Source organism: Alosa pseudoharengus, unplaced genomic scaffold (assembly GCF_046254945.1).
Source record: "Alosa pseudoharengus isolate Yale_2024_CS ecotype anadromous, Long Island Sound unplaced genomic scaffold, YU_APseudo_1.1 YU_APseudo_1.1_scf_8, whole genome shotgun sequence".
Taxonomy (NCBI): Eukaryota; Metazoa; Chordata; class Actinopteri; order Clupeiformes; family Clupeidae; genus Alosa; species Alosa pseudoharengus.
The window spans coordinates 28,875,643-28,889,049 of record NW_027468870.1 but is presented as its reverse complement, the minus strand read 5'-3'; the positions used below and the strand labels follow the sequence as shown (position 1 = coordinate 28,889,049).

The following is a 13,407-nucleotide window of genomic DNA, read 5'->3' as shown; positions in this document are numbered from 1 at the left end:
ATCATGATGAAACTGAATAGAATGCCAAAGTAAACATTTAGTTTGGACCTTGCTTTGGTGACCTAATGCCACTCTGATATGCATATGTTTACATACACAAAAATCTTTTTTTATGTTAACACATGTGCAAATGCAATTTTATAGTCTTATTTATACTCTGTAATGAAGTTTTCATGAGTGCTTTTTGCTCCATGTCTTTTCTTGGTGAGAAACAAGGACACGTTCTAATGGAGCTTCTAATGAGATTACACAATGTTGTTTTTTTATTCCAGGTGCAGTAGTGATGTGCTTAATGACCTCAGAGTGCATGCCATACAAGGCACAACACACACACACACACACACACACACACACACCACACTCATACACTCATGGACACACACCTACACACAAACACACACACACACACTCTCACACACACACACACACACACACACACACACACACGCACACAGACATGGCAGTCATCCATGGGAACATAATGGGATGTACACATCCTCCATCCTCCATGCGTGCATGCATGCACAAATGTGAGCGCGCGCACACACACACACACACACACACACACACACACACACACACACACACACACACACACACACACACACACACTGCCACCAGAACACCAGCAGCAGTATGTACACACAGCATTCTGTTTTCAGACGACAGAATTAATGACAGGTTTTCTCAGTATATCATTAACACAATGCATTCAATTTGACTGCAATAGGTGAAGCAACGTTTTGTAAATCTCTTTATTAAGACTGCAACTGGGACCGTGGAATCACCCGTTTTTTTCCCTACCTTGGGGCACCTCTGATTCATGTTCACTGAAATTCCCCTAAAACCAGAGCTCCACAAGTCCCTTATGCACCAGAGGGATTTTTGCAGTTCCTAGAACATAATGGTCAATTTTTCTCTGACCGCAGCTCCTTCCTCAGGGCAAGGTCTTTTCCCTTCGCATAGGAACCCTTAGTTCTAATATGTGTGACTGTGCTCTTCACATTTGGAAACAGGCTGACTTAATTTCTGATTATGTTAAATCTTCCTAAATCTCACTGGAAACTTCAGTATTTTTACCATGGATTCCCAGTTCATAGAGATAATCTTAGTTCAGTCCAGAGATAATCTTAGTGATTGCATAATAATTGTGTAAAACTGACAAAATAAGAGCAAAGCTACAAATGTAGAGATTAATCCCTGTAATGTTCTGTAGGCTATGTTGTTATTGTTCCTCAAAGCAATGACCTTCTTAACAATGGTGAAGAGTTCCATGGTGACGTGGTGCCATGAGTGGGGCACATTGGTTTCTGTGAGGTCTCAGAATAGCCGTGTCAGGGTCCGTGTCTGAGGTTATGGCATTTTCCTATCGTCTGCCAGGCTGACCGTTTGGCAATCATGAGGGGCAGTATTATAGGGCACTAACACACCCGTAACAAGCCCCCCAATACGCCCACCTGCATGTTTGACACTGTGTAGCCTTTCTCTCTCTCTTTCTCTTTCTGACTCTATCCTCCTCTTCATCTCCTCTCTCTTTCTCTCTATCTCTCCATCACTTTCTCTCTGCCTTCAGCACTCTCTCTATCTCCCTCCCCTCAACAGTGTCTGTCTGCCTGCCCTCTCTCTCTCTCTCTCTCTCTTCTCATGACCAGAGAGCTGAAACACTGCTGTGTGACTAGGACACTGGCCAGTCATGCAAGAGATGCCAGACGACTGGTTTGGAAATTGACGACCTTTGCCATCGGTAATAAAAAAAAATGTCTTTCGAAATGATGCTGGCAGACTTATCAAGGTCTAACTCTCTATCAGAATGGACAGAGTGGACAGAGTGACAAAGATAGTCTGGGTTGAGTACATTTATTTCTTTGTCAATATCACATAAGAGGTAATTTCATCATTACACTATTGAATTCTGTACAATGATCATCAATGTTAATCGTACAATGTACATTTGTAATATATTATTAATACAATTAGTAGGGTTTTTGTTGTGAGTACTACTTTTTTACAGTTTAGTTTAATCTCCACTTGACAATACAGCTTAATGAAATAGGGCAAGATTCCAATTCATTTGTACTATATTTTCTTTATATAATGACACAAAATTCTGTCTTTATTTGTTTGTGGGAAGTACTTCAACAGATTATTTAAGTTTGATTAACATGCAGTCAACATACTCTCCTGACAGATGTAAGTGGGATTAGGCTCAGAATGTAAGGCCAAGAGCCACATTTCTTAAGATAACATTTTCTTTTCTTTAAAAGATCACAGCAAATGTTAAGATGAGCTTTTAAAAACCTGCTCAGAATTTCTAACATCTGTCCAGAAAGTGATTTCTTTGAGAAGCAAAACGTCCCAACCTGAGACATATTTGAGACAACTCAAATGCGCTTTAAAAGTAAATATAACTCTCCCATGCATCATAAGGAATACTGGCACTGTCCATGTGTGTCCATGTGTCCATCCATGTCTTTTTATCGTCCCAGTTAGTGAAGTCAGAGCATGAGGTCACCTGCTAGAGTCATATGATCAAGGAATAGTAATTCATCAAACAACGCCGTCGGTATATAAGGATACTAGAGTGTGTGGGTGTGTGTGTGTGTGTGTGTGTGTGTGTGTGTGTGTGTGTGTGTGTGTGTGTGTGTTTGTGTGTGTGTGTATGTATAGATGTGGAAGAGGGAGGAAGAGTCCATCTCAGATGAAGCTCAGATGTGTATCCTCAGGCACTCCATATTTGCCCTTGTGCTCCTCAAACAGTTTGCTCAGTTCGTCCATGTAAAGCTGATGAAGAGCATCCAGATCATCGGCCGATGGCTTCTCACACTTCTCCACTCTGATTGGCTTGCCCACTGTCAAAAAGAGATCATACTGTTAGCATTCACTGCTGTTAGATGCATGCAGGGAAAATGTCTCTCAAATTCTGGCAATAGCTTACTCTCTATATTTCCCATATCTACCACAGTATCTCTGGAACTGTATTAATAGTTGCTTTATGAATATATATATCAAATGTATGGATATATGTAAGATCATTTCAATTACATCATTCAGGACAAAAAGAAAATAAACTTGGAACACACAGCAGGTTTGCCTATACTGTAACTAAGCCAGCTGGCCAGGTTTGGCCAAACGGATTGATCCAGAAATCGCTCAGGGCCCCTGTGATGGCCTGGTTTCAGGTGAACCGATGACCTTCCTTGATCAATGATCCTCACGTTTACTGATATGAAACCCAAGCCCTGGGTCAGCTCCGGGAGCTGCTGGCATCTGACCACTGCAGCACTTGTGCAACAATGTGGATCAGTTCCCAGGAGACCAGAGCAAACTTAAATCAAGCTTAAGATAGAACCACTTGCAACAGCAACCAACCAACTGGCAAACACAAACTCAAACACACACACACACACCACACACACACACACACACACACACATACACAGACTCATATTTACACAGATACTTGCAATGCCTCAACATGTGGACACTGGTGTGTGTGCATGTGTGTGTGTCTGTGTGTGTGTGTGTGTGTGTGTGTGTGTGTGTGTGTGTGTGTGCATCAGTGTCAGAGAGAATTTCTTATTCCACTGCCTGAACATTTCATTCGTTATCACTTGATACGATGGCTGTACTGCACTAGCATCATGAAGATGGTAAACTATGTCTATGTACATGTCTGGTTTTCTTTAGATCATTCTGTACTCTGTCCACTCACCAACTGTATTTATTGGTTTCCTGTATGGCATGAGACCAAAGCTGTACTGGAAGACACCACGTGCGTGGAAAAGAGGTAGAGAGATACCCATGACGCTTTGCAGTCGCTCCTGAATCCACCTGAGCCAGGTGCCTCTGCGATTCTCCACCTGGTCGAAGACCTCATTCTCGCCGAACGAGTACACTGGCACCAGGTGGGCACTGGAGGAAACACATAGACACGGTAAGGTTGGACTAAATGAAACATCATGTTTGTGCTCAATATTACAGGGTTAGCTATGAGATTGAGGAGGAATTAAGAGACTATTCTCCCAAAATAATCAATTCTACAGGTTTTACATGGCTTCAGAAAATGCACGTATTGTAAACATAACGAATTTCAACTGGAATGTTTCAATTTATTGAATAATTAAAATGAGCTGACCATAATCTTCAGCATTAACTACTACATCTGAACAATGTTATTATATGTAATCTTAATTTAGAGTATTATCACCAAGTCATACACTGCCCGGCCAAAAAAAAGGTCACACAATCTAATATTTCGTTGGACTGCCTTTAGCTTTGATTACGGTACGCAATCGCTGTGGCATCATTTCCACAAGCTTCTGCAATGTCACAACATTTATTTCCGTCCAGCGTCGCATTCATTTTTCGCCAAGATTGATGATGATTGATGACGGGAGATTCGGACCGCTGCAGACCAAAGTCTTCTCCAGCATATCCCAAAGATTCTCAATGGGGATTAAGGTCTGGACTCTGTTGTGGCCAATCAATGTGTGTAAATGATGTGTCATGGTCCCTGAATCACTCTTTCACACTTTGAGCCCGATGAATCCTGGCATTGTCATCTTGGAATATGCCCGTGCCATCAGGGAAAATAACCTGGTCATTCAGTATATTCAAGTAGTCAGCTGATATTCTTTGGGCACATAACGTTGCTGAACTACCTGACCAACTGCAGCAACCCCAGATCTATTTGCTTAGTTAAATCCAAGTGGTGACCTTTTTATTTGGCCAGGCAGTGTAAAACAATGTGTTGTTGTCTTACCCATGCTCCATGGCCAGTTTGATGAAGCCCTTCTTCTGGGTCAGTAGCACGCAGTAAGCCCCCGGTCGGGCATCCAAGGCTTCAGGGGCCCCACCCACTGCTATCACCACTGCATTGCCCCCTCCTTTCCGACGCAGCAGGTAGCTGGCACTTTCTTTATCAGAAGGGATTAACCCTGGAACACACAGCAGTCAACTACTTTTTAATTTGGTATATTTTACTTTTGGGCTCCTCTAGCCTTTAATTCAAAGCACAGTGCGTGGGAAGTGGGCAGAGGGGAGTGACCTCTGGTTCCTGTGGGCTCTGAGCCCATAGGTGGTGCAGGAGACCAAGGCAGTCATCTATTACAGCCTTATGTCAGTGATTTTGCATGATCCATTTTCCAGTGGCTTCTTCTGGACAAACGAGCAGGCACCTACACCCCACACATACATCGTCGTATGTAAACAGTTCCTTCACCCAATATCACTTGATGATTGACTAATGATCAATCACCTGTTTGTGTCAAAATGTTATGCTACTTTGATTATCATAGACCCTTTCAATCTGTTCCTACAGGATTTCGAACTTTGAAACTTTGAAAACTTTGAAAACCAACACAGATACTGTGAAATGAAAATTAATCTGGATTTAGCTTAAATGATCTACAAAATGTTGACTTTAAAACATGTTTTTTTTATATAATTTTGTATTGTATTAACCATGAAAATAAACATACTGTACTAATGTATCAACACATACATTCTCTCAAAGTTTTGGCTCCTGATACACTAAAACAACAGTTATTCATCAGTACCTGCACACATGATGTAGTCCCTGAAGAATGGGGCGCGGAACCACAGTGGCAGCATGAGCAGATAGGTGTTCAGGCCCGGGAAAAGCGTGCTGAAGCCAGTGGCCCCAGTGCAGAAGTTAGTGAAGGCCCCGGCCACCAGGATCCCATGGGGATGGAAGCCCAGTATGTAGTTTTGCCTGGAGTCCAGATCAGCTGTCTTAACGAGCTGAAACACAAGGAGCCAAACATCACAGGGCTGCTTTTATCTTGCTTTCTAAATGTCAGGAGACAACCAGTGTAAAGAGGTGGCCTAAAATGAAATGGAAATGGTTTTCAAACAGGATTTCTACATTTCTACATCCTTCCTTATGGAGAAGTTGGAGGTAGGATTTAAAATCCTGAAATAGGCTAATCTAGAGAATTTTGAGAATCTAACAGTGCATGGGTGTGCAGATGTTGAGGTGGGGTGGTGGATTGCTAGATGTAGACACCTAGCCTTTGGACACTTTTTCCAGCATGCCTCCAGTCCACAATTTCACTAAATTGTCTGTAGTGCATAAATCTCACCAGTCATTAAAGGCAAAGGCATTAAACCATCCTTTGGCTTTAAAACTATATGGGAACTATACTATATCGATCTATGGGAACCAGCTAAAGGACCCTTTTCACCAAAAAAGTGAAGTTAGCATCCAGCTCTGTTTATAGTTATTTGATTCATAAATAATATAGTAAAAGCTGTCAAAGTCCTTGTGGATTTCATCATTGACAACAGTGCAGCCATGTTTTTTTTTTCCATTATCTGCATATGAGGCACTAGATAAACAGGCTTCACGTTTCAGGCCGTGAGGAAGTTGTCAAAGGTTGCTGTACCTTGCGTGCAACACTGTATAACACGGCAGTGTCAAAAACAGAGCAGTTCAGTGGTTGTTTGTGTGTTGTGCAGCGTTTGAGATTAGTTCAAGGCTACAAGGGGCTGCACCCAAAGCTAGGGCTGAACTCCCTGACAAAAACAAACACCAAGCCTGTTTATACTGATGGGACCTGAGATGAGATGGTGCAGAGCAACAACTCTGACTTTTGGTCAAACATATTCACATTTTAACCTTTTATCTCTCAAACAGACACTTGAGGGAATATTTGTAAAATGTACTACTGAGTAACAGGAATGGGAATGAATCAGAGCATGAATTAAGTGGAAAATGCAGGGGTTGACTGCTGTTTACAAACACTTTCCAATACAATTATGTTATCAAACAAAGGTGCCGTGATTAAAAGGATTGCTGAATGATTTCAACTAAGAATAAGATTGATATTTGAGTAATAATCATAATTTGATGTATGTAATTATGAGGATTTTATGTTTCCTAACTGTAAGACAAGGGTCAAATTATGCAGACAAAAATATTCTACTATTCCACACTATTCAGTTTAACTGGGTTGTTTTTTGGGTAACATCAGGACTTCAGTGGTTCATCTTACTCTCCATTTGACTAATTTTAAGAACACTGTTGCGGGTGTTTTAAACTACATTTGACAGTTTATAGTTCAGTTTCGGTCTAGATAAATTAATACTTTTTCTGTTCTTTGATCCGTCTATTTTTGGATACATAATATATGACATAGAGGTTAATCATTAGAACAGCCCTTTTTCAAACACAGAAAGTAGGCTGATCAATCTCCTGTTAGTCTTTCATCAGCTTCTTTAGGCCTTTCCGTGACACTGATTGACCAGAGTTTTGTAAACATGACTTGAGGCTGGTTAATTCCACAATTTCGCCTTGAGTTATCACTAAAACCCAATGTCACAGTACACATCAAAGCACATGAATGGAACCCATTCTATCTGGATGAGGACTGATAATATATTATTTTATTCACCATGCTCATCTGGAGCAGAGCATACACAACAGGGGAAGTCCATGTCATCAAATGACTCTCATGAGCTCTGAGGTGATGACCAAGAGTTCTTCCGCACTTCAGAGAGCCCTACCACACCATATTCAAACCTTCTGCTCAATGGTTTGGACACATAGCAAATTTTGTAAAATTCTGTCCATACATAGCACTACAACTGCCACATGTCAAAATCTTAAAATGTGAATATGAGTAAATAAATGTTCATAAGATATTAATAATAAGGGGCATCCAAACCTTTCTTATCCCCCCGGGACAAAGCTTTAGCTCCGCCCCTGCTCTGACAGAAGGGTCTTTTCATCACAGACACATGAGCTGCAGTAATGTGTTAATAAAATGTGAATAACAGAACATAGGATGTAACTCATTTCCTCACTGATCCTAATCTTCATCAAGTTCACTGCATCTTCTAGCTAAACTATTCCTACCATAAGACCTGCCCCATGCACTCAGGAGGCCCAGGCCAGAGGGTGTGTGTGGCACGTACATGTGAGGTGGCAGTGTAGCTGATGGTTGATGAGGACGATGGTTGGGGTTCAGTGATGAGATCATCAAATGTCAAATGAATGCATTACACGCCCCATAGAGAGATGCCTTTCACTGCATCCTCATCCTCTCTCTCTCTGTCTTCATGGTGCATAGTCACATGGTCTCACAGTGTCCTCAAGCAAACTTTTCTTTGAAGAAATTACTTTGTTCAAACATAATGTCATTTGTTTTGGTTTTTGACAGTATTAAATTGAAATAGTCTCCCAGCTGTATCTGTAACATTATATTTTTTTAATTTAGTTCAGTTAATCAGAGGTGCTGAGGTAGAGGTATGCTTGAATTATAGAAAATCGTGTTATGCTAAGAACATGACAGTGTTAATGCAGCAGGCTACCTCATGGTAACCTCTTTTAAGAGTTGTTAATGTTGTATGCTTATCTTCACATTTACTTTATATATCTTTGAATTCACGTTGGGTTTCTTCAGGGATTATCCTAACCCCTGACTGATAAGGTCTTATTCATGTAAAAAAAGAATAATAATAATCTGACCTCTCCTCTCTTGGGCTCAGTTAAACAACTGAATCAACAATCTCACTGTCCTTGACCCCTCAGTAAAAAATAAACGATAATGAAGATAACGATAGAAGACCTTTAGAAGACTGTTTGCCATCATGTTATCTCTGTTTTTAAATTAAATCGGGGACCGTGGCAGGTTCTGACTGCTGATATGTTGGGTATAGCCTCTTGTAGCACAATCTATTCTCTCTCTCAATTCCCAAACAGTGGGTGTTGATTGTACTGTATGCAGAGTTATGTCATGAGGGTGTAATATCTACAGACTATCTGATAAGGCAACTGACCGTACCAGTTGTTTCTGTTCACCTCTGATAATAAAACGGAACAGCACACAATATTTACATCTAGTCCCATTTTCTGTGAATACTGCAAGATTGACACATAAAATACCCTGCTTTATACAATCAATGCAATATCAAACATGCATGCTCAATGGTAAAAGTCTTACTCCTAATCCAAAATGGAATACGGTCATCTAAAGGTCAATCTCACAATATATGCATGGAGCAAAAGCAGCTGGATGACTATTTAACAACATCCTCGCCAATATAGGCAATATCCTAATATAAGATATAATAATATCTTAACATTAATATGGCCTTAAATGGAATGTCCTTCGACTAAGTGAACTATGCTTATATCATGCTTGTCCCAGAAGAATGGCTGGACTTCAATTATTTTTATTTTCTTATGTCAATTTTATTATTAAAGATCATTAATTACTGTAAGAGAATAGTAAGATCAAATTGTTGTTCAGACAGACGAAGAAAGCTGAAGTAAAAGTAAAGCACTACTGCTGTATTGATGTTGGCTATAAACGTGGATAGAGTATTTGGAAATGATCTCCCATTTTGTGATTGCCTGCAGTGACCATCAGTAGCACTAGATGGGGATAGGGTGCTCTATTCCAGCATACCAGAGTGACCATTGGACATCAAAGAGTATACCAACTTCGATTGTACCATGGGGAAAATGGACATATAGACAGGTTTAAAAAATTGTCCATCTCCATCAGTAGGCCTAGAGCTTAGAGGTTTTCTGTTTCTTGACCACACTGAGTGTCCCCACCAGACACCAGCAAGTCAGATTACTTAGGGCTGATACCCATAACCATTCATGTCAATACTGCATCTGAATTCAGATGTTTCCCTTTTATATCAATTTACAGCAATCATAATACATAATCCCAGATTTATTTGTTTTTTCTGTACTATGATGAGTCACTGTAGACATTAAACTCTGCCGGACACACACACACACACACACACACACACACACACACACACACTCCAGCAGTGTCTCATTTAGTCCCACAGTGGGAGTTTAGATTTCTGATTATACAAACACACACACACACACACTCCTCTGAGTATGTTCCTCACCTTGATGGGGAAGTATTGTCTCATGTAGTCCCACAATGGGATGTTACAGAGGTAGGGGATCTTCCTGCCCCCCTTAGAGGGCGTCTCCCAGTCCCAGAACCACCACACAGCATACAGCACACTGATGAGCCAGAAACGGGTGAACAGCAGGATGAAAAAGAGCGCAAGGCAGATCTGGGCTGGGGAGGGGTGTGGAGTACACACACACACACACACAGAGAGAGTACACACACACACACACACACATACACACACACACACACACACAGAGTACACACACACACACACACACACACACACACAGGATAAAGAATGGGGTGAAATACTGCAGTCAAAATCTATTATATACAATCCTGTGGTATGCATATGCTGTTAATTGTTATTGAGGGCAGAGGAGAAGCATAGTCATCCTGAACTTGGAGTACTGAATAATTGGTGATATAACAAATATTGAGAGGCTTGACAGTACAAATTCAGCCTGTTCATCTGTGGAACCATTAACACTTCGAAACAAAAAGCACAGAGTATATATAATCTGACACGTTTCATTCTAATAATGTGTCAGAACATCAGTACCACATGTCAACAGTCAAACAATGGCAGCAGCAGCAGCTGAACATACACAGGCCTCTGGTAACATCATGACATCATGAAACAGGCACATTGAAAGTGACTAGTTGCTACCCAAGGGACTCCTGCTGTCACAGAAAGCATGGATAGGACGTAAGAAGGTTAGAGAGCTTTGTCATGTAAATTGCCCTCATCTTAGGGGCCGTGCACACGACGCCGGTTTTTGTGAAACCGGTGAGGTTTTGTTAACGGTTACGCCTTGCGTGTACACGACGCCGGGAGTTTAGGAGACTGAAACCGATAGCTTTTGAAACCGGCTTCCGAAGTGGGAACTTTTGAGACCGCCGGCTAGACAGTGCCGTGTAGACGGCCTGTAGGTGCGAAGCCGGCAACTTTATGACGACATAGCCCCACCTCTCAACTCAGCCACAGCACGACCTGACATGCTGCTTGTCAAAACAAACCAAACCATTTATTTATCATATTAAAATGTCTTTCTTTTCCCTGTCATGATTTATGTGCACAATGTAGCCTATCAGCCTTTAGTGGTAAGTTAGAAGCACACGTTAGCTTAACTTAGTTAAACACTAGCTTACTGCTTGTTAGTGTTTTCTCCAGTGGTGCTCAGACCTAATGCAATGCGTAGGCTAAGCATTTGAAATTTCACAAAGCAGTCACATATGCACTACAGCACACTTAGCCGGTTACACCTCTGTGTGTACACGCAAGGTTTTTTCTTGCCGGAGTCGTTAAAGGTGTGAAAGCGGTAAGATAAAATTCACCCGGCGGTTTCGTGTAAACGGCCCCTTACTCTCTAGAGATGGATTAGCAGCTGTGCTTCATGCTAACATGCTTGGCCCCTGTCAGATTATCAAGACCACTGAAAGAGATGGGGAGACTTTGTGCACTCTAGCTCTGGGACTATGGCTCAAAATTGGGCCGTGTGAGCGTGAGCATCTACCACACGGAGCTAACATGTCTTGTCGCTAACATTCCGTCCTGACCAGTACAAGGCAACAGGGGGCAGTTCAGCAGGGAAGTGAGACACAAAGGTCAGGTATAGACTTTACCCTGGGGGCGCACATCCAGATCAGATAATACACACTGACTGTGAGTCAATTACAAGAAAAATTCAGATAGCACAGGTTACCAATATACACATTATTAGAGCGAGGTGAAGAATAGATTGTGTCTTACTTACACATATTATATGCATAATGTATACAGTGTATATTAGCATTTGGTGGTCTGTGAAATGGGGCCAGGATGTTTAAGCTGCTTTTTGCATGTTTGCTTATCCTATTGCCCCCCTGTAATATATGTGTGTTGTGTAATGAATATGGCAATTAATTCACATCATTCCGCCATTGAATATGAACATAAAGATTAATGATTCATTACATTCATGCAGCTGTTATGAGCAGAGTACCATTAGGGACAATAGACATGTCATTTTTTCCCCACTAGGGGGTGACTGTTTCCCTTTCTGCAGGACCTCCATTATCTACATCTATTTACATTAATTAATTTAGATTAGAATGAGCTTTCATCCCAATCGATAAGGTATAGTATGGGGAAGCATTTTTATTGGAATCTGTGTTACATAGGTCTTGACCCCATAACCTTGGTGTGGATAACATAAAACTAATGTTATCAAGACATGCAGGGGGTGTGGCTAAGGTGAGGGTGGGTTGAGGTCAAGTGCTGATTCATGTGTCCTGTTCTGTCCTGTGCTGAGCTAACCATCTTATTTCGCACCATTTTTATGTTGATCCAAAATTCAAAAATTCCATTAGCTTACAAAAGCAAAGTGAAGGTCTTGGCAAGCTGCTTTTTTCTCTGAGTAAGCTTATGAAGAGATGAAATAACAACCCCATCCTGATCGCTGACTTTTCTCCATGTAAACAAAGTGTCTGCAGACAATCAAGGCTGTAGGCCTCAGCCAGATATCCTACTGTTAGATTCAGTTCTCAGTGCATTTGCCAATCACCTTATTATGACCTTCATATCTATTACCACCAGCATATGTCTGTGGAAAAACATATATCTAAAGTAAGTAATAATTGCTTCAAAGACAGCGCCAATCAATATGACAGTGTGACATAGTACAGCATGTATAATACACAAACAGACTGGAGAAGGGGGAAGATAGAAAGAAAGCAAGGTCCAACTGAATGGGTTTCAAACCTGCAGAGGTGGCTAACACAGACATGCAGGTACACACTCACTGTTTTCCACACACACACACACACATACACACACATGTGCACGCTGGTGCACACACACACACACACACACACACACACACACACACACACCTATACATACATTACACATATACACCCACTTGGCACTTGCACACCTACCAAGGCAGAGGAAGGAGAAGACCCACTGGAGAACTGCAGCTGTCTGTAGCCTCCTGTCCAGGGGCACGTTTCTAGGTGCAAATTCGATCTTCATGGTGAGCTCTCGGCGTGGAGCGAAGTAAGGCAACCAAGCTGCCGAAGGTAGGCTGAGGTCTGATAGATCAACCCAGAGTCAGGCTTCACCCTTCTGGGTCAAAGTTTGCTCTGTAACCCCCCTCCCTCCCTCCCTTCCCAAGCCTACTCTCTCTCTCTCTCACTCTGTCTCTTATCTTAGCCATTAGTTCAATGCAAAGTTGAACAAGTGCACTTCTCTACCTGTGCAATCAGACTTTTGACCCTTGGCAATGGGTTCTGTAACATGTCCTTCGCACTGTCTTTCAGAGATGTGCAGTAGGCTACATTAAAGCCCACTGCTGTGCCTTTTATGATTTTCTGACGTGTCAATGGCTAGGCAGGAGTGATTTTTCATATATGCAATTATCTGTGTGCAAGGGGCAATGTTCATATCATCATATTTGGATTATTCTGTAATGCACAATTGAGAGTAGGAGCCCATGGCAATGAAATGAGA

The 13,407-nt window shown here is 41.6% G+C and overlaps 1 protein-coding gene across 1 annotated transcript; it reads right to left on the bottom strand.

Annotated features, from left to right (window-relative positions):
* Positions 1–2,694: 2,694 nt before the first annotated feature.
* On the bottom strand, positions 2,695–12,930 carry mogat2 (monoacylglycerol O-acyltransferase 2). The gene is made up of 6 exons (XM_076274248.1): positions 12,837–12,930; positions 9,901–10,079; positions 5,559–5,763; positions 4,763–4,937; positions 3,713–3,912; positions 2,695–2,849 (listed from the first exon to the last, which is right to left on the bottom strand). Exons 1-6 carry the CDS (start codon positions 12,928–12,930, stop codon positions 2,695–2,697), a joined length of 1,008 nt encoding a protein of 335 aa, XP_076130363.1.
* Positions 12,931–13,407: the final 477 nt, after the last annotated feature.